This window comes from Dipodomys spectabilis, unplaced genomic scaffold (assembly GCF_019054845.1).
Source record: "Dipodomys spectabilis isolate Male_0828 unplaced genomic scaffold, ASM1905484v1 ptg000002l, whole genome shotgun sequence".
Lineage (NCBI taxonomy): Eukaryota > Metazoa > Chordata > Mammalia > Rodentia > Heteromyidae > Dipodomys > Dipodomys spectabilis.
This window is the reverse complement of record NW_024870679.1, coordinates 42,188,766-42,209,786: the sequence shown is the minus strand read 5'-3', so window position 1 is coordinate 42,209,786 and position 21,021 is coordinate 42,188,766. Positions and strand designations below refer to the sequence as shown.

At 45.6% G+C, this 21,021-nt stretch overlaps 1 protein-coding gene across 1 annotated transcript in view; it reads left to right on the top strand.

The window, feature by feature from the left end:
* Window positions 1-21,021, top strand: part of Csmd2 (CUB and Sushi multiple domains 2) — a 526,828-nt gene that overhangs the window by 299,077 nt on the left and 206,730 nt on the right. Inside the window, exon 13 of the mRNA XM_042684124.1 lies at window positions 14,094-14,276. Coding sequence (XP_042540058.1) covers window positions 14,094-14,276 — 183 coding nt within the window. The remainder of the gene's footprint in view (window positions 1-14,093; window positions 14,277-21,021) is intronic.

Genomic DNA, 21,021 nt, shown 5'->3' with positions numbered 1-21,021 from the left:
AAGTGAGAAGAATTTTTTTAAAAGAATTAGCTGCCAATATTTACCCCTAGGAATTCGTTGTGTTTTATTCTACCTGATCAGGCATCAGAGAACAGCTTAAACATGAAGATCTTTGTGTGGGATAGAGGAGGAGAGGATTTAAACTAATCCCTGTGAGAAGTATTTGTAAGTCCCAGATGTTTACTTGAGGGAGAGGTGGACTCAGGAGACTGGAGTGTTGCATCCACATATTTGAAGCGTTGCCACATGGGAGATAAGAATCAGATTTATTTGGTGTGAGTCTTGTCAGAAAGCAAAGGGAATGACATTTCATGAAAGCCTACTGTGTGCCTAAAGCTTCCTATTTGTCATTTCAGAGATTGCAAGTGATGTTATGAAAAGACTTATGGTAGCCCCAGGGGCTCCCAAGGTGGAGCAAGAGATGCTGACTCTGCATCTATTTTTTCCTTCCTTCTTTTTGGCTCCTCATAACGTGTGTGTGTGTGTGTGTGTGTGTGTGTGTGTGTGTGTGTGTGTGTGTGTGTGTGTGTGTGTGTGTGTGTGTTTATGTGCTAATCCTGGGCTTGAACTCAAGGCCTTGGCACTGTCCTTAGCTTTTACACTCAAGACTTGTGCTCTAGCACTTGAGCTGCAGTTGTACTTCTAGCATTTTGCTGGTTAATCAGAGATAAGTTTTATGGATTTTCCTGCTAAGGCTGGCTTCAAACTATGATCCTCAGATCTCAGCCTCCTAGTTAGCTAGTACTATAGGTGTGAATCACCAGCATCCAGCTTCTTTAAGGAGACTTCTTTAAGGAGAGTATTTATATGTAAACACTGATTTAAAATATTACTTAATCTCACACAGTGTGACAATTATATGAAGATTGCTCTTTTCTAGCTGAGAATCTGAGCTAAAGAGGGTAAAGCCGGGCGTTGGTGGCTCATATATGTAATCCTAGCTACTCAGGAGGCTGAGATCTGAGGATTGCAGTTCAAAGCCAGTCCGGGCAGGAAAGATGACAAGACTCTTATTGCCAATAAACCAATCAGAAAACCAGAAGTTGTGCTATGGCTCAACTGGTAGAGTGCTAGCCTTGAGCTGAAGAGCTGAGGGATAGTGCCCAGGCCTAGAGTTCAAGCCCCATGATGTACAAAGAAAAAAGAGGGTAAAGTCACCTGCCTGGGATCACACAGGAGTCTGGGAATTGGTAGAGTTAGGATTTGATCTCATGTCTCTCTTACTTCAAAACCATTGATTGTCTCCCTATCCCCCTCCACACTGGGATCCTCCTCAAATCATAGAATTTCAATTCCTTAAAAGATCTTCATAAAGCCAAAGGCTTGCCCCCATCTAATGTATCATTATGCATTAACTGGATAACATGTCATTGGAAATTAGAGTTTCTGTTCATTAGTTCATTTGTCTGTTTCACTCAGCCAGTATTGATTTAACACTTTTTATGTGACTGATTCTATGCAGAGTGCAGAGATTGTTATAACAAGCAACCTAGATGTGGTCTAAACATATCCACTGGGTTTTGCTGGTCACCGACTATGGTCAGCAAGACTGCTTGGACCGGTGACAAATTAGGAAGGACAGTCTAAGTGCTCAGAGACTCACTAACCCTCGTGGCTCTGTCAGGGTCTGTATACATGGGCAGCAGGTTCTGTAAAGATGAAACAGACTCTGGGATTGAACCAAACCTTGTGAATCCCAGCATGGGCCCAGCTACATGGCCTTGGGCAAATCACACGGTCTCCCTGAGCCTGTCTTCCTAACTCACAACATAGATAATAATGCCACCCTGGCAGGGTTATTATGCCAAGGAGATGTAGCAGGAAGTGACTTAACTCTGCCTGGTGCTATGATGGTGCCTTTCCCTGGGAGGCCATCAATGTTGCTCTTTACCTTGAACCTTCTGCATTCCAGTCCTTTGGGCCAGGCTAGGGTCTGTTCACTGTGGTCCATACTGGCTGGCACTGGCAGGCCCTGGTTTTAGATCTCTCCCTCACAGCAGCAGTTCCAGCAGGGCCTTCCCTCCCCAGGTGAGGTGAGAAATAGCATGGTTCCATGTGCTGCGTGCAAGGTATGTAGGCTGTGTTGTCAGACTTTTTTTTTTCTGTGACAAAATACCTGACAGACAACTCAAAGGAAAAGGGATTTATTTAGGCTGAGAGTTTCAGAGGTTACCTTTCATAGGGTCTTTGGTGAGGTAGAGCGTGGAGGCAGGGATGCATGTGGCAGAGACTGCTTACCTTCTCGTGGACAGGCAAGAGAGACTGGCAAGGAGCCAGGGACAAAATACTTTTAAGCATTCTAGCCACCTGCTTCGTCTAACTAAGCCCCGCCCCTAAAGCTTACAGCACCTCCCAGAATAATGTCACTAGTGAGGACTAAGCCTTCCACATGTGAGCCTGTGCTCAAGTGCTTCATTTCCATAGTCTAACAGTGGACATGGCAGGAGGCAGAATCTTACCCACAGAAAGCTGTCAGGTGGCATAAAGCCTTTGAACTTTGTTTAGTGAGAGGATCCTGGGGTATGGGGTTTAAATCAAGAGGTTTGTCCTAGATCAGGCACTGAACGGGTGGCTCATGCCTGTATTTCTAGCTACTCAGGAGGCTGTGATCTGAGGATTGTAGTTCAAAGCCAGCTTTGACAGGAAAGTTTGTGATTTTCTTGTCTCCTGTTAACTAGCAAAAAACCAAAGTGGAGATGTGGCTCAAGTGGTAGAGCAAAAAAGCCAAGCAATAACACTAGGCCCTCAAGACCTGAGTTCAAGCCCCACTATCAGGACCAAAAAAACAGTCCTTCTTTTTTTGTTCTCTAATCTTAACTTTTGATGGGAGGAATGAAACCCACTAGTCCTATGTCATAGTGTAAGAAGTCACCACTTCTGTCAAAAGGTGTTGGGTTGAGTCTCTCTGACTCTCCTCTGACCTCCACCTCCTGGTCCTTCACCCCCTCCATCTACCCCTTTATCCTTTTTGCACGGTTCCTCACTGTCCCTTCTTAGGGTCAGTCCTCTCTTTCTAATGCCTTCTAAGTTGGTCGCATCTATTTCCACCTTCACCTGAACCCTAGAAATTTGCCCATCTGCTCCCCTCCTGCATTTCTGTCTACGTTCCTCACACTCACAGCCTCCCCTCAGCTGCTTCAAATTATGCTATGCACCCATGGCCCCATCACTACATAACTTAAGCTACAGGCCCTGCATGTTTTCTCACAATTCTGGAAGCTCCAAATGCACTACCAAAGTCTTGATCATTATACTGTCTGGCAAGGGACTCTTCCTGGCTTCTAGCCAGCCACCTTCTCACCATGTCCTTGTGTGACCTTTCTCTGGAGAATTCACAAGCCTTCAAATGCTTCTTCTTATAAACATATAAATCCTATTCAATTAGGGCACCATTCTTCTGACTTCATTTAACCTTAATTGCTTCTATAGAACTCCATCTCCCAATACAACAGTACTCAGGGTTAAAGGCCCAGATATACAATTTGAGCAAAGGGACACAAACATTCAGTTTGTATAACTACCCAAAACTAAGATCACCAAATCTATACCTACTTCCATGACCCCTGAACCTCACCCATATCCCCCATATGAACAAGTAGAACTGCCATCCACCCCAACACAAGGACCCATCTTCACTTCCTTGTTTTTCTCTCCCCACTCTGACCGGCAGTCAGATCCCATCAGTTCCCCTCTGCAGTATCCCCACTCTCATCACTGTGATCAGGCCCTCCCTCCTCCCTCCCTCCTCCATGCTGACAGCACAGCCTGCCTTCCCAGCCTCCCCTCCCCACCCATCTGCCACATGGCACACAGTGATCTTCCCAGAATCCAACTCTGTCACAGTGCTCTCCTACTTAAAAAATAAAAAAGAAAGGACAAAAGAAAACCAGACCCAAATGACAACTTCTCATTGGCTCCAAAAGAAACTATAAAATCTTCCTGTTGCATCCCAAGTTGTCAGGGGTAATGATTACAAACCAAAGTCTGAGTCCCTGAGTCCGATGACTCTGTCCAAGGCAGAGATCACAGCTTGTTCATTGTTCCAGTACTACATACCTGGCCCCAGCCTGGTGTAGGGCGGTGTAACCACCATGAAAAGCTTTGAAGACTGTTAGTGCAGTGACTTTTTTTATACAGGTACATTCAGACACCGTCAGCTTCTTTTGGCCCACTTTACCACCTCCTGGTACTCGGATCCAAGAGTCTATCTCTATTCTCTGTTATTCCCATAGCCTTTGGGGGTGGGACCTATCCAATTCATATTCAGGCTCTCTCACAGACCCCTGCAAACCAGTCTCTCCTTGTGGATGAGCCTAAGTTTCCTCATCGTGAAGAGAGTATGGTGACCAGTCAGCTTGCTGGCTCCTGAGGACTCAGTGTGCTCAAGTGCCTGGAATGTGGTCCAGGAGTTATAAAAGACAGTGTTGAAAGTTTGCTCCCTTCCCCTGCCTCTCCCATAACTGCAGCTCTTCTGACTTGCACCACTGCACCTGCTTCAGTACTACCTCTGCTTCCATCTTGGCTCCACATTGATTGTAGGTCCATAGGATTCCATAAGTGATAGGAGTCTTGACTCAGCAATGATAGATTAGTGGAATGCAGGATGTTCCATAGGATGACCTGAGACATTTAAAGGCAGACGGAGTTCCAGCTCCATCACTTCCCATCCTGTAGGTCTACCTGGTTCTGTGGTCCTTACTATCACATCTACCCCGCTGCGGGCAAAGTGATGCTACTTTAGGGCAGGCAGATGCCTGGGCAACAACATCCTTCCCCTCATTAAGATCCTGAGCCCCTGGGAGAAAAATTGTGACATTTACTTCCTAGAAATTTGTCCTGTTCTGCTAGAAGAGACCAGGTAGGATAGGAGACTCAAGATCTGTCAATATCCGAGTCCTCTGAGCCTAGAAACTCAGTCTCCCTCCATGGGGGCGGCCAGCTGTGGGAAGTGCATTCATAGTTGCAATTGCTTTGCTTCCCAGTAGAACAAGAAATATTTAAGGAACAAGCAATTAGCACTTACCAGAAACATTATAAAATTACACACAACTTGCTAACAAGTTTTCACATCAATCTGGATGTCTCCTTGCTTCCCAACTGGAGGCTGGAATCTGGCAGCCTGATGCTCAATCTTGGAGGCTGGCCCAGGGGAGGAAAGAGCAGGAAACCTGTCCCTAGAGATATGGAGGAGCATGGCTATAGAGGATGCAGGAAGGATACCCCAGAGCCCAGGGTCTCATGTTAGAAATGAAGTCATCTGTTGACTGAACATTTTGTAAGGTCCTATGATGTGTTGCTGGCACCAATCAGGACACTGGGGTTGTAAAGACTGTCTCTGTCTTCACCTATTTCATAGTCTGTGTTTGTCAGCATTGAATAAGGACCAGAAGATGGAGAAATAGAAAGGAGTAGAAGCTAACCTTGCTGGAGGGCACCAGGGATGGATCTTTAGAGGAGCTGATGTTGACAAGTGAGATTTACTTGAAGCATGAAAAGGTGGCTCTCAGACACCTCTGAGCAGAGGGACAAGTTGGTTTCAAAAACTGACACATAGATAGAAACAAAGCTAAAATCTCCATAGGAATAAATTGCAAAAGTAAGACTTGTCCTCTACCAGCACAGTCCATGTCCCTTTTCTCTGGCAGTGTGCACAGGACAGCCTTCCTAACGAAGGGGGATTAGACCCAGGCTTGAAAAGAGACCCAGGACAGCAAGCCAGCACATTCTCTTCTACACATTGCCTTTCCTCATGCCAGACCTTAAGCCTAGAGCCATTTTCAGCTTCTCATCTGCTGTTTTCAAGACACCTCTACTTTTTGTTGTCTAGTCCCCAAAAGCTGAGCAGTCCAACAAACCCTGCTCTGGCCAAGCAGAACACAAAAGGGGTTCCTAAGATACTCACTGAGTTTCTATGATACCTTTCAACACTTTGCAGGCAGTGAGAGCTGACACTTAGCTAGAGAGAAGCAGGTCTTATCAGAAAACCCAGTGCATCCAGTCTGTTTTGGACCTTGGGGCCTGGAAAACTTCACAGCAGAGGATGATGCACTGGAGTTTGGCAGGATATAATTTGCCAATAGGAGAGATTCTAAATTCATGGCTCTTTGTAAACCATAAGCTCCAGTTTGGAGGCAGAGACAGACAGCTTGGAGGCATCCTAATACTCTACTCTTCCATACACATTGTTTTTTTTCTCCCAGCCTTCTTCAGCCAGTAACAGACCAAGGAGAATGGAGGAGGAAGGAGATAGAGAGGAAAGCACCACCCACTTCCTCCTTCCACACTTCCATCCCAGCTACGGCCATCATGCGTCTCTGAGCATATACACGCAAGCCCTCTTACCTCCCTGTACCTTTCCCAAGGGAAAGTGGAGGTAGAATGTGATTCTAAGGAACTCCAGATCTACCCCAGGGGTACAATCGTGGCACATCCAAGATGTCCTGGTCACTGGGTAGGAGTTTGTGCTAACTGAACAGCAGGTCTTGAGTACTTAGTATACTACAGCACTGGTCTGGGTTCTGAAGATGCCGACAGAATAAGAAATGGGCCTTGGGGCTTGGAGGGGCTGGTGCCCTAAGCTTTATGTTTAAAGCTCAGCTGCTGGCTCACTGTGGTCTTCCTCAGCACATCCCTTTTCACCATCCTTTGCACTTCCTGCCACAGTGAACGTATTATTCTCCAGGCACTGTGCTCATATCATTTGTTCCCCTTCCCACCCTCCCTCCATTTATTCCTCACTTCCATCCTCTTCTCCCTCCAACACCTCCTAGATGCCCACTCTATAACCTGCACTCACAAGAAATGGGAATACAGGCATTTCCCACTCTGTCCTCAAGAAACTTGATATTTGCCAGGGAGAAATACATGTCCCAAACTACAGCACCCCAACTGTAGCAGAAGTATTCAAGGTGGGGCAGGAACAAGAGAAAAGGGTTCAGGCCTCTGCCAGGTGACTGTAGGGAAGACTTAGATTGGGACACCTTGTGCTGACACTGAAAGATGATTCTTTGTCTGGCAGAAGAGCAGGGGGTGTTCATTTCAGAAATAGCAAATAGCAGGTGCCCAGTCTGAACCAAGGGAAAGCCGGCAGGGCTCTTCAAACAACAGTGACAATAATAGCAGCTAGGAAATATCACCTTGCTACTGGTTATACACCATGTGCTAGACATTTTGGCAATCACCTTATGCACAAAACTCTTTAATCCTCATGATGATTCTGGAGGGACATTGTAATCATTTTTATTTTAAAAATGACAAAACTAAGGAAAAATAAATAAGCATGTGCCTCAGGTCTATCGCTTGGTGTCAGAACCAGGACTCAGGTCCAGACTCTAACCTCACAGTGCTTGGCCATTGCCATTGGCCTGCTTGGCCTCCCTGCAGAGCACTCAGTTTTGTGATGTGCGAATCTCATCTGGCCAAAGATGAGACTGGGGTGGGGCAGGTCCCAGCATGCTGAGGAGTTGGGGTTTCAGAAGCCATGGAGCAGGGACAGTATGAGTCATCATGGGCTGCTTCCTAGAGTACAGAATAGAGGGAAGAAAAAGGAGCCTCCAGGTGCCTACTTCTACCCAGGTGGGAAATGGTGACCTCAGATAGAGAATAGAGAAGAGCAGAGGATGCTGGGGCATTGAAAGTGAAGAGCCAATAATCAGAGAGACAGCAGGAGCAATGGGAAAGGGAAAAATCGGAGCTGATTCCCAGGTTTCAGCTTCAGACAACCTCCATGAAGCCTGCCCAGTGCTTCCAGCTAGAGGCTAGAGCTGCCTCCCCTTAAACCCTATCATCAGTTCTATACCTCCTCAAGTCCCTCCATCATTTGCATTGGATTCATGGTCATAGCCACCTAACCCAGGGCTTAGAAGTCAAGGCTCTCTGTGTTTAGTGTGGCATTTGACACAATTTCCATGCAGTAAGTAGTAGCTGAATTCGTACATTAAACCAAATACTCTGTGTGTTCTGGGCAAGGTGCTGGGTATACAGTGATCTATACTACTTAATCAGAGCTTGATTCCATAGAGCTCACAGTGGAGGGGGAGGCAGGGCAAGCTGGGCACTCAGCTTATGCCTGATGCCCAATCAGATGGTAAACTCCAGGAGGACAATTTTTGTCCTTTCCCTGCTGCTATGACCCCATGGTCTAGGACAGTAACTAGTAGAATACTGGTGAAAGGAACAGATGAACAGTTAACAAGGGGCAATCAGCTCTATGGAGGGAAAGAATGGAGCACCAAGAGAATGGTAAGAAGTCTAAGGTGAGAAGTCAGTGAAAGTGTGTCAGTAGTTATCAGTGGTGTAAGCTCCTGTCTGTTGGCTGGGAAGTTCACCACATGAAAGGAGAAGAAAGAAAGCACTAGCTTGAGCTGAGACAGAAGTAAAGGAGCAATGAAGGCTCACTGCTTGGAAAGGCAGCCCAGGCTTGGACTACTGTCTCCTTCTAAATGTTCTTCTTCCCTTGGAGAACATCAAAGAGCCAGTGAACTTATAGACATGTGATACAGTTCCTTCTGGACAGAAGTTGTCATAAAAGAGGATTCCAGTTAACTGTTTAAAATTGGGAAGAAATAAACAGAATGTGACAAATTATACAAGACTGTAGGCATTCACACTCAGTGAGACCAAAGAAAGATATCTTAGGGGAGGAACACAAAGATGCAATGCCTATGTGCCTGTGAGCATTTACAATAATATTTATTCAAATGAACTCTAGGAAATGGAAACAAGAGGGGTTTTCCTTTATTGTTGTTTTTGTTTTCTCTTATTTTTGGCTTGCTTGTTCATTTATCTGTCTTTGGGAGGATAAGGGATGACACTGAAATGGAGGGAAAAAGGGTAAACAAATGTGGCAGTGGTACTCACTAGCCGCTATATTGAAAATGAACTATACAACTTATGGATTTGGGATGGAAGGGGGAAAATGGGTAAGAGCAAGGGAAGGGGTGATATTGTCCAAAAAGAAATGCACTCTTTAACTGACTTTCATAACAATAACCCCTCTGTACTTCACCTTTATAATAACAATTTTAAGTGTTTTTCTTAAAAATTAAAAAAGCTTGGGAAGACCGAGAGCTCATAGAAAAGTAAGGATAAAAGAATCCAGAAGGGAAAACAAACATGGCAGCTCCTGAATCTACCATGTTCAGTAGATTCCCTTTGTGGGGTGAGGTGCCTCACAAGCAGATGTCTCCTGCCTCCTAGCTTGCCTTTTGGTTGGCAAAAGAAGGGGGACACTTATAAAGTAGAATTGCATTAAATGAGGTAACAGGAAATTGCAAGAGTGATTTTTCTCCATGTCAAAATTCCATATGTCTTCCTGGAATTATGACAATTCAGTCTTGGTCTGAACCAGACCATGAGAACCAATAACAAGGGCCTTTGTAGCAGGGTAGTGGATCACAGGGAGCCCTCTTCAGGAAGGCAGGGGGTCTGAATCCCTGTGTTCTCCCCAGGGTTGATGATAGGTTTAAAGGAAAGGCCCATGCCAGGACAAGGGAAATCAAAGAACAGAAGCCAGCCACCATCCTCTCTGCCTTCCTACTAATAGCTCCCCAATTCTTACCCAACCCTGCTCTGTTTTTTCCTCTCCCCACATATAACTAGGACCTCTTTGCAGGGCAGCCCTACCTCCCTTGAGGTCACCATTACTAGGCTCATTTTTCTCCACACTAGATGAACTTCATGCTGCGCAGATGGCTCTCAAACTTTCTCTCCGCTGCTCATCCACCTGTGTGACCTTCTCCTTTGACCTTACTCTGCCTCCCAGCTCCCTATTTTCTACCCCTTGCTCATCACTGATACTGGTCCCTTCCTCTCAACTCTAGGTGTTGCCATAGCCTAGTAGTCTATCAGTCCTTGCCCATCTCACTTCCTTTCAGAGCTGTCCGCTCTGGCTGCTGGACTCTATCCTCTAGCACCTCTCAAATCTCAGGGTCATGCATCCTGCCCTGGGACCTTTGGTTTCTCAAGTCTTTGATTTGTCACCACTGCCTGCTTCTGTGGTCTCTCACTTGTCCCAGCATCTCCTTTGCTTCAGCTAGCACTCAGCCAAACTTTTAGTTAAGAGCTTCACATTCTTTGCCTATTGCCTTTTGTGTCTCCAAATTCAACCCCATTCCCAGTCACCTCTTCCTGTATATCGGGGGGAGGGGGGTCAGGAAGTCCCTAACTGCTGCTGGGACAGGGTGCATAGCCCGGCAAGGTAGAGCTCCTACAGTGAGTCACCTCACCCTCAGTGGGCACACAGGTGTGCGTGTATCTGGTTTGAGTTCTCTTCTCTTGAGTAACTGCTGTAGACATCTGTATCATTGTCAAATCCTTATCCCCAGAACTGGCCACCTGCTTTGTCCCAAGGACCATGACCTCCTGCTTCACCTCCTGCCATCCTACCAGAAAGCTCATGAAGCCACCCCTTCCCTGTTTGCTTCTACCAGCAGAGCATCCATCTAGTTGCTAAGGCCAGCTCTTGCACTCCCAGGGTGCCTTCTCTGGATGTTAGTGCTGACCTTTTCTATTTCTCTTCCAGTACTTCAGTTGATTATGTAATCATCTGTCACCCTCCTCCCTTCCTTCTTCTCCGCTTCCTCATCTTCTGTACCTCCCTGTCTCTGTTCTTCTTTAGCATTAAAATCGGGTCAAACTTCCATCTTAAGAACTATTTTTCACCACTATCCCTACCCAAGGCCATATCTCTTCATGAGCTGCTGCCTAATTCTTCTCTTTTCTTTCAAGGCCAAGAAATCTTTTCACTGAACATCATCTGTTCTTCCATGCCATCGTGGAGCCCTTCTCTCTTTGGGTATTGGCCCCATCAGGACACTCAGTCTACTCCTGTCTGCATCACAGGTGGCTTCCTGTGGCTAATCTGCTTTTCAGAGTCTGCTAACCTTCGCAAAGTTCATCCTCCTCCAAGCTTCAGGATTTCACCATGCTGCTCCCCATTACATCCCTAATGACCCATTCTGAGCCCGCATCTCTTCTCACCCTTCTTGGATAGTTTCCACTCTTGGGTTCTTTTTATCATCTGTGCTATCTCTCAGTTTCAATTTTTTTTAGACCTGAATTCTTCCCTGTACTTAAAACCCATGTAGACTCTTTCGACTTGAAAATACCATGAGGAGATTTAAAAAAAAACAAACCTCAGCATGCCCTAGTGAAGACCCACCATTCAGACCTGCCGTTCTGTCTCAAGAGAACAAACCTCAGTACCCAGGCCCAGCCCTCAAGCATGGCATGACAGACCTCTGTCCTTTCCTTCTTCCTCACTCCCACTATAGCCGATGGCTTCTTCCTAAATCAGGCCTCTATACCTTCCTACTTCTCTCCATGCTTACTTCCCAAGCCAGGGCAGAACATCAGAGCATCTCCCTAATCCTACTGTGAATTTCCTAGCCGTGTAGAGACGTCACAGAGTCAGGCCCTGCATCTTTTCCAGTCTCCTCTGTAACGCCAAGCACAGGGGTCTACTCTGAGCAGACACTCCAGTGTTGCTGAGGGGATGAATGCTCTCCTTCCCTCCAGCTGGCCGTCTCCAGACCACTCTTCAGACTGAATGGTCACTCTGACCTTTCTCATATGGAGATTTTAAACACTGACTGAGTGAAATCTTTCACAGACTCTCCACTACCCACCATCTAAAGTCCAGTTTCCTCAGCAGGCCCATCAAAGCCTTTTCCAGCCCTGGCTTTCATCACCTTGTAGAAAACTTGTACAAACTTGCAGAGTACAGTGTGTTGTGGCATAGGAATACAGAGCCATGAAATTGGGAGAGATGGGGAAGAATTATGGAAAGGGTAACATTGATCAAGATGCATTATACTCATCAACCCATGTGTTGAATTGAAGCACCTCTGTACAACTACTTAAAGATAATTTTCTGAAAGGGCCATAGAAGCTTCACAACTCAAGTTTGGCTCCCTAATCCACTATTTCTAAATTCTATGACCTTAGATGATTGTGTAATGCCTCTATGTTTTAGGGTTCCTCTTGTTTAAACAGGGAAAATAGTACCTTGCTCTCAGTGACCAAAAGGTGAAATGAGTCAGTACACATAAAGGGCTCACAGTGGAAAATAGAAAACCTTAGGTCTGGGTCCTACCATCTGGGAGCAGGACCCAGCTCTGTCTTCCGATGCCAGGTAATGTTCACCAGGTCACCAATGCCTGAAGTGACAGTCCGGGCTTCCCAGGAACATGAGTTGTGGAGAGCATGGCTGGGGCACTGGGAGGGGCAGCCTCTGCTTGCTTCCCCATATGCACTTGTCACAGGGGCCCCTTCTTCCTTCAGAAGCCTGGAGCTCTGGGACTGGAGCAAAGGGCCCATCTTCCCTGAAATGCTTCAGAGTGTCGCCCGCCCACCTACCTGAGCATGCACAAAGGCAGCTCAGAAGATGGCTCAGCTATGATTTAGGGGGGGGAAGGTAAAGGGTGAGGCCAGGGGATGTGTGAGATGGTAGGTGGGTGAACCTGTACTCGAGATTCCTTAGATCTGGCACACGGTCATACAGATCTATACACTCAAGTGCACTTCATGACTTGTTTGACTCCAGATCTCTTCTCTGTCTCTCTGTCTCTCTGTCTTTCTGTCTCTCTATCTTTCTGTCTCTCTGTCTCTGTCTCTCTCTCTTTCTCTCTCTCTCTCTTTCTTTCTCTCTCTCTCTCTCACACACACACACACACACACTCACACACACGCACACGCACACACACTCCTCACCACAAAATGCCTTGTTCTTTCCCCTCTCCTAGGACTAGAGGTTCTGATTTTGGGAGTAACCTGAATATGACAATCAGGAGCCTGTACACATGTAATGAAGTCTGGGGCTACCCTGATCAGCCTACAGACACCCCACAGTTGTGGCAAGAAGGCTTTAAGAATCAATTCTCTGGGTCACACACAGTGACTTCAGAGCCATTGCTTCTGACAATCTAGACCAATCCACAGAAAAGTCTGGGTCCCTTTGGCTGCGGAATCCTGTGCAAGTCTGGCATACTCTGCTAATGCCTCCAGGTCCCTGTCACCCAAATGTCAAGACTCTCATAGTTATTTTGCCATCTTCCTCCTTAATGACTTCCTGTCCCTCCCACAAAATGTCTCCCTCCCAGGACATACCGCCTTCTTCATTTCATAGTACTAACTGAATGCAGCATGGTAGCTAGGGGGGTGACTGGAGGAGCTCCAAGGACATGGCCAAGGCACACTCCTTCTGGGTCCTGACAGACACTCTCATGAGGTGCCCATCACTTGGGGTCCTCCCATGGGCCCCCTACACATGGCTGACTCCACTATCACCTAGAAAAAACTTTAAAATTTAGTTACTGGGGTGGGGTGGGGGTGGGGGGTAGTGGCTCAACCTGTAATTCTAGCTGCTCAGGGGACTGAGAGCTGAGGATCTTGGTTCAAAGTCAGACTAGGCAGGAAAGTCCATGAGACTCTTACCTCCAATTAACCAACAAAAAGCCAGAACTGGATCAGTGGCTCAAGTGATAGAGAACTAACCATGAGCAAAAAACACTCAGGGACCACATCAGGCCCTGAGTTCAAGCCCCAGGATCAACACCACAAAACAAAAGTATACTTAGTGAATCATTTACTTCATTTTACTGGCTACCATTGAATGGGATGGAATGGAATAATTTAAAAAAAAAACCCTTCCTGAAACAGTGCATCTTTATCAGAAGACAGTCAGTATTGATTCCCATGTAATCTCTGGTTCATCACAAAGACCACTGCCTTGTGGTCTATGTTTGTGTTAGCCACTCAATGGACTGAATTCAACATCCATGTCAGCCAAGAAGTCTCCAAACTTTGGAACTTGTGAGGACACCTCAGACAAGTTAACCTATGAAACATGTAAACCCACCCCTCTTCCCACATCGAACATATCCCAGCATCTAGAGCCCTTTATTTGTATAGCGTGACAAACCTGTGGCTTCCTTAGACAGCACAGTATGTAAGCAGGACCCTCATCCTTGGACAAACCGTCTCCCCATGGGCTCTGTGCAGTGACTCATGGAGGGAGGGCAGTGGGTGGAGCAGCTTCAGAAGAGGAACGAAGTCACTTTTGTCTCTGTTTTCTTGTCTTCCTTGTCTTTCAGAGATCGAGCAGGGCAGTTGCGGCGACCCTGGCATACCTGCCTACGGCCGGCGGGAAGGTTCCCGCTTTCACCACGGTGACACACTCAAGTTTGAGTGCCAGCCCGCCTTTGAGCTGGTGGGGCAGAAGGCAATCACATGCCAAAAGAATAACCAGTGGTCAGCTAAGAAGCCAGTCTGTGTGTGTAAGTGAGCGGAGGTGGCTGCTGCAGAGCTCCCCCTAGAGGAGAGGCAAGCTGGTTTCCTTGGGACCACAGAGAAGGGTACCCATAGCTCCCACTCTGGTTGTTTCTCCTGTTCCTCCAAATGTGGCTGGCTGGGTCTCCATTTCTGGCAGTAACATGGTAGACTGCAGCATTGATGGTTGCTTTTGACCTTTGGGGACTTTCTTTGATGTCATCTTACTCTCCCTGTTGATCTTTAAGGGCAGGGTAGACAGACACCTGGGCATGACCCCATGAGCCTGAGACCCAAGTAAGCCTCCCCTCCCTGGTCACCACCACTGACCATGTGGGGTTGGAGGGACTGGCAGGTCTATATGGTGGTAGCCTCTGGGTGGTTCCTGGAAGGGCCTTGAAGGACATAACATTTCCCATATCGGCTGCCTTGTGTATGGGATTCGTGAAGGGATGTGGGCTCTTTCGGAAGGAGGTTGGAGTTGAGTCTCTTGCATTGAGACAGTGATGAAGCTTGTCATCCTTCCTCTTGGGCAGACTGGCCATACTTCTCAGCACACAGGATACTGGGAGTCTTAAGTCATGAAGGAGGGGAGGGAGTATGAGGAACTTATGGGTGGTAAGAGGCAGCCAGGCATGTCCTGTGTTGGGAAATCCAAAGTTGTAGCTTCTCCGGTCTCTCATCTGTTCTCCTGCTCCTTGCCACCCAACCTTCTCCAGTTCAATCCATGGGTTCCTTCCAGGGAAGGGCAGACAGCCGGCCCCTCTGATCCTTCACCTCCCTCAGTGGGCAGCTCAGGCCTTCTGAGTTCCATATGCCACAGAGAGAAGAGCCTGAGAGGCAGTTAGCATCTCTGTGAGCTTGAATGAGAGTGGGTGGTTGAGTTGGCCAGGTGGGTCATACCACAGTGCTTATGCTTTTCAAACAACAATAACAAAACACTGACTATGTCTGGCATACCATTTTTGATAACTTGTTAGTTTACTTGTGTAAAAATTCTTCAGGAGTTTAAAGATCAAATCACTCTTAAATGCACATGGAACTTAATCACCTTTATTAAAACAAAAATAACCAATTGTGTGGTATCTGCTCACTTCCCTTCTCTGCCCTCCTCCCTCCCCTGCCCCTTTATAGTTGCAGAACTGGGATTTTCCTGCCAATGTTAGCCCCACAGCATGCTGGGAGCATTAGGGACAGAAGGATCAGCAGAGTTAGAAGGGCAGCTCAAGGCCGGCAAGAACAAAGGTTCTGAGCACTGGTGAACTGAATCCAGGCAAAAGTGAACAGAACAAAAACTCTAGAGTTGCTGGCTGGAGTCAGTGTCCAAGGAGGCAAAGGTCTAGATGATTGGACCCTCAGGAACCATCTTCCTAACTTCTGAAATCTATGCAGATGAAACAAAAGCCTGAAGAGGGCCAACGAAGGTTCTAGGGTAGAGAGCCAGAAAAAATGAACAGGCAAGGGAAGCTAGCCATGTACTCAGGACCAGCACAAGGCTCCCAGGCCCCAAAAACAGAGGTATGATAGCAAGCAGAAGTCACCTAGGAGTAGGGGGTAAGAAGCACTCAGATACTCCAAGAATTCAGTGACTTTCTGCCTCTTGGGATTCGTTTTAGAATATTTTTTTCTAAAATGTTCACCAAGGGCAAGAGACCTTGAAGTACTGCTCACCAGGGTTAGATTCTAGAAGCAAGGCTGACAGACTCCAAAGAACTGGACACTGCTCATACATAGCCAAGAGAAAAGAAGATTGAGCCATCCCTGCAAGTATGGTTTGGTATTTTCTGTAGTTTCAGACAGGACCAGGGGCCTGAGGCTTGTTGGTCAGAACTGTGAAACAGATATTCTGGGGATGCTGGCATGGTGAGCGTTATAGACAATTGTGGAATGTAGAGGATGATGGCACTCTAGGCACCTCCATCACTCAACTGTGTCAGTATGCTTGTGTGGAACAGAAATCACAGCCTGAGGCTGAAGGATGTTGGCTTCAGTGGAGGAGACCAGACAACTCTCCCTGGGCCTCTGAACCACATATCAAGGTCACATGTGTGCCTCATGAATAAGAAGGACCATCATCTGTCTCTCTCTGCTTAGTACCCAATCCCTAACCTGGAGTTGTACCCTCTGAGGTCCTGGGCTTTGCCCTCCAGATGCTTGCCATCTGACCGGTAGTTAGGGGATGGTGATAAGAAAGTGTAGATACCCTGAAGTAACTTGGGGATGGTGATAAGAAAGTGTAGATACCGTGAAATAACTTGGAATTCAACATGTGAAGACCCTAATACTTGGTCCTGCCTTGACTTCCAGACTGTAGTCAGGATGTCTCCTGGATGCTGGCTTCCTAATCAATTCAACAGGGTCAAACTCCCATTTTGACTACAAAAATGCTAAGCCTCTTTGATCATATTTACAGTGAAAGATAACTGTCAGCAGTCGCCCCTATGTTTTCTGCACAAAGGGTGCTTGGAAACTGCTTCATAAAGTGGGTCATTACAAAACCGGTCATACTTTGATTTAGAGACACTTCTGCTCCAAACTCTGAATCAAAAGAAAAGAAGAAAACCATACTGTCTGATCAATAGAAAAGGTAAAGCATCTGTAAAGATCTATAAAACTATGAAAGAGTAAGGCTGTATCTGTGTATAGTAGAGTGTTCATAAGCGTACACATGAACACTTCTAGCAAAAGTTGACATAAATGGCCTGACTTTTCCCCATATCAGTCACAATAAATATTAACATTTAATATAAATATTAATTAGCAAAAAAAATTTAATGTTCTCTCCTTAGGAGTTAGAAGGCAGTAGAGAAAATTATTGTGGTAGCTCAGATGTCTTTGGAACAGTTGTCCAAAGAAGTATGAAGCAGCTCATGGTTCTTTTTCTTGAAGCATTTTCTTCAAAACAGCATCTTACTGGGGAATTGCCCTACAGAGACCACACAAGTACACACTTCCTTCATGTTTCCAAACATTCTCTGCAGCATGCAGTGACTTCAGAATCATTTCGCTAGCTTTTGAGCTGCCCTCACAGTGGTAGACAGTCTTTTTTCCATCTAGGTTGTCAGTAAGATGAGGTATCTCACAGTTCAGAGCATTTTAAAAGAAAAGATAGAGCCAACTTCTCCCTCCCACCCCTGGCCCTTCTGTCCTTCTTGGTTAATCCTCATCTTCAGGGACAAGTGCTCAGAATCAGTTAGGAAGTAGTTCTACTCTCCATCCATTCAGTGATATTTGTGAGCGTCTATTTTGTGCTAAGCCCTGGGATTTGGAATCTAAGATGTTCAGGCTCTGGCTAAGAAATTTACTCAGCCTGGCTATTCCTGAGGAGAGAACTCTGGCCAGACTGCCTGTGTTCTTCCAGAATCTCTGCTTGTTTTACCTATTACCTTATTGGAGAATGATGAGCTGCTCTCACACATCCTCACCCAGCCCCATTCCTCCCCAATAGAACTACGATGAGAGGGAGATACAAATAAGTCCGAGGGTGGTTTGTTCAATCTTTGATGCTTTGCTGACAGGCCAGCAGAGTGCTTCACACTTCATAAGGAAACCAATTATCAGTCCATTAGCAGCCACTTTCAGAAGAAGTTTCAAAACAGCCTTCGCCAGAGATGTGCCAGGGTCCACACAAAAGCTCACTTCCCTCCGCCATTTTGTAAAGCCCCATAAGAAGGTGTGAATCCTAATTGCTCTATCCTTAATATATATGGCATAGGTGTGAAATGAGAAAGCAAAGCCTCCTAGGACCTACACAGCTTGAGTTACAGTTGAGCAACTGAATCCGTAGAGGTCACAGGAGGGAGAACGTGGTCCTTGGGTGCTTAGCGATTTTACAAAACAGCTCAAGCTAGGCTTACAAGAGTTGGAAGGTAAAGGAGGTGACCCATGTAGCAGTGCTGCTAGAAATGGCTCTCCTATCATCCTTCTGTTCTTTCCCTTGGCTTCCTCCCCATCCTACCGCCTCCCACTCTGGAATTACACATACATGCGCACACACATGCACACATACACGTACACACACCCAGTCCTAGAAAAAGATAGATTGAGTTGTTGCTACATATCAGGTACTGTCTTCTCCCATGTACCATTAATAGAGTGTAGGGTTTATCAGTATCAGTACTATGGATATTTGAGGCTCAGGTAATTCTTAGTGTGGTGCCATCCTGGGCATTGCAAGATGATGTAGCACCAACCCTGTCATCTACACATTAATTGCCAGTAGCACCCACCCTACAAACCAGTTGTAACCACCCAAAACACCCCTGACTTTTCCAGATCTTGTCTGGGTGGAAGCCTCATTCTAGATAAAGAACTTGTCTTCTCTAACATGGAGACCCCAGTTGATTTGCATTGTGAGGTTATGATTAAAGCCTTAGCATTATACTGGTGCAGAAATCCAAGACAAGAGACAATGCTGGTATTTTTTTTCACACTTTATATCATTGGATGAGAAGAATCTTCCCTGCAACTTTGCAAACTATTTATAGATAAAAATTAAATTCAAGACAGAAATTTTTTTAAAAATTGAACTCAGGCTAGAATTTGAGCTGTTTGTTGACAGCAACAACGTGAACCCAAGTTTTCACTTCAAGCCTGTGCTTTTTCAATTGCACCCAATTTCTAGAATCCAGAGACTCAACTGGAGAAGCCAAGACAAGGAATTCTTAGGACAAAATACTAGGCCAGAGTTCAGAAGCACACTGTTGGCTGTGTTACCCTAGGAAGTGATGAAGTTGGACAGGAATTATATTGTGCAATTATATTGTGTACCCATGTGCAACCTACTGGGAAAGAACTTTCTCCTAGTCTTTACTTTTTATTTTCATTCAACCCAACCACTTACCTATCCATCTTGATTTTATACCTAAAGAAGCATAAGAGGGGTATGACTCTTGTTATTCAAATTCTAAACTAGAGGATCCCAGTGATAATCCCGCTGAGAGCAGATGGTTTTTAAATGCCATATCCACATTATGTGCCCTAACAGCAGATCAAGAAGCATCTGAAGCTCAGTGGCCAAAACTCAGTACAGGTTTTTGGTAAGGTCTCATATTTTCTTTTTAAATTTTGTTATTAACCAGTTGTACAACGAGGTTACAGTTCCATACATGAGGTTATGTACAATGCATCTTGATCAGTATCACTTCTTCCATCATTCTTACCCAATTTTTCCCTCCCATCCCTACCCTCAAGTTACATATTTCAACTTTAACAGACTGTACATTTAATATCATGGTCCAGTATTTTCAAAGTTTAAATAAGGCTAACAATCTAAATACATTTTGAAAGTTAAATTTTGCTTAATTTCCCTTCTTTTATTTCGAATTGTCTGGCTTTTGTTTTGTGGGGTTGTTTTTAGATTTTTACCCACCTACACATATCTCTCATGTGGGTTTAAATAAAGTGAACATACCATTTTGCATGCTGAGCTCATATTGTGAGTGTATCACACTGTGTTGCTACATGTCTTTCATATTTACCTTAAGATTGAGGGACTCTTCTGTCTAGTGAATGGAGTGTGACTTATTCAACCAATTGTGCTCAAATATTTCATGCAGGCTATAATGAACATTATCATGCATATGGCTTCTCCTCTTGCTTTTTCTTCTCCTTCCTTTTTCTTTCTTGTCTCTCTCTTTTTCCCTCTCTCCTCTCTCTAACTCTCATGCTTTCTTTCATGTGCTCTTACTCTTTGTAGCAGTACTAGGGCTTGAACTCAGGGCTTTTAGCTTTTTTTTTTTTTTTTTTTTTTTGGTCAGTCTTGGGGCTTGAACTCTGGGCCTGAATGCTGTCCCTCAGCTCTTCAGCTCAAGGCTAGCGCTCTACCACTTGAGCTATAGCGCCACTTCTGGTTTTCTGGTGGTTTATTGGAGATAAGAGTTTCGCAGACTTTCCTGCCCAGGCTGGCTTTGAACCGCAATCCTCAGATCTCAGCCTCCTGAGTAGCTAGGATTACAGGTGTGAGTCACTAGTACCCTGTGGCCTTTTTTCAAGCTTTTTGTTCAAGGCTTGCACTTTTAACAATTGAGCCACATCTCCACTTCTAACTTGCTAGTTAATTGGAGATAAAAGTCTCACAGACTTTTCTGCTTAGGCTGGTATGATCCTCAGATCTCAACTGATATTACAGGTATAAACTACCAGTACCCAGCCGCCGCTGCCGCCTCCTTCTTCTCCTTCTTCTTTTCCTTCCTCTTCTTCCTCCTCCTCCTCCTCCTCCTCCTCCTCCTCCTCCTCCTCCTCCTCCTCCTCCTCCTCCTCCCCCTCCTCCCCCTCCTCCCCCTCCTCCTCCCCCTTCTTCTCTGCAGGGTAAATTTTCCAGGTATAAGGTTCTTGGGTCAGAGTGGGTACATTTCTATAACTCTTGATGTGTGCTGTTTCATTGTGACCTCCCTCCCCCAAATATACCCATAGCAATATTACACTCATAGCAAAATATTGTACCTGTAATAACAATACTAAGCTGTGAGATTAAGAATAACATACCTTAAATGCAAATCTTTCACTTGTAAAAACATAGTGTGTCTACTCTGTTTTCATTGGCTTTCCCTTTTTTAGCGATAACAGCATTGTGGGTTTCTTCGCATAAATGAAACCATTATCTGCTTCACTAAAACTCAAGTATTTAAAAACATACAAATTTAATAAGTGTAAGTTGAACCTCTCTCTACAGCACACCCCTTTTGACTACAGGAAAGTACCCAAAGTAATAAAGACTGTGAATCTGGAGATGAGTGGATACAGGCTTTGACC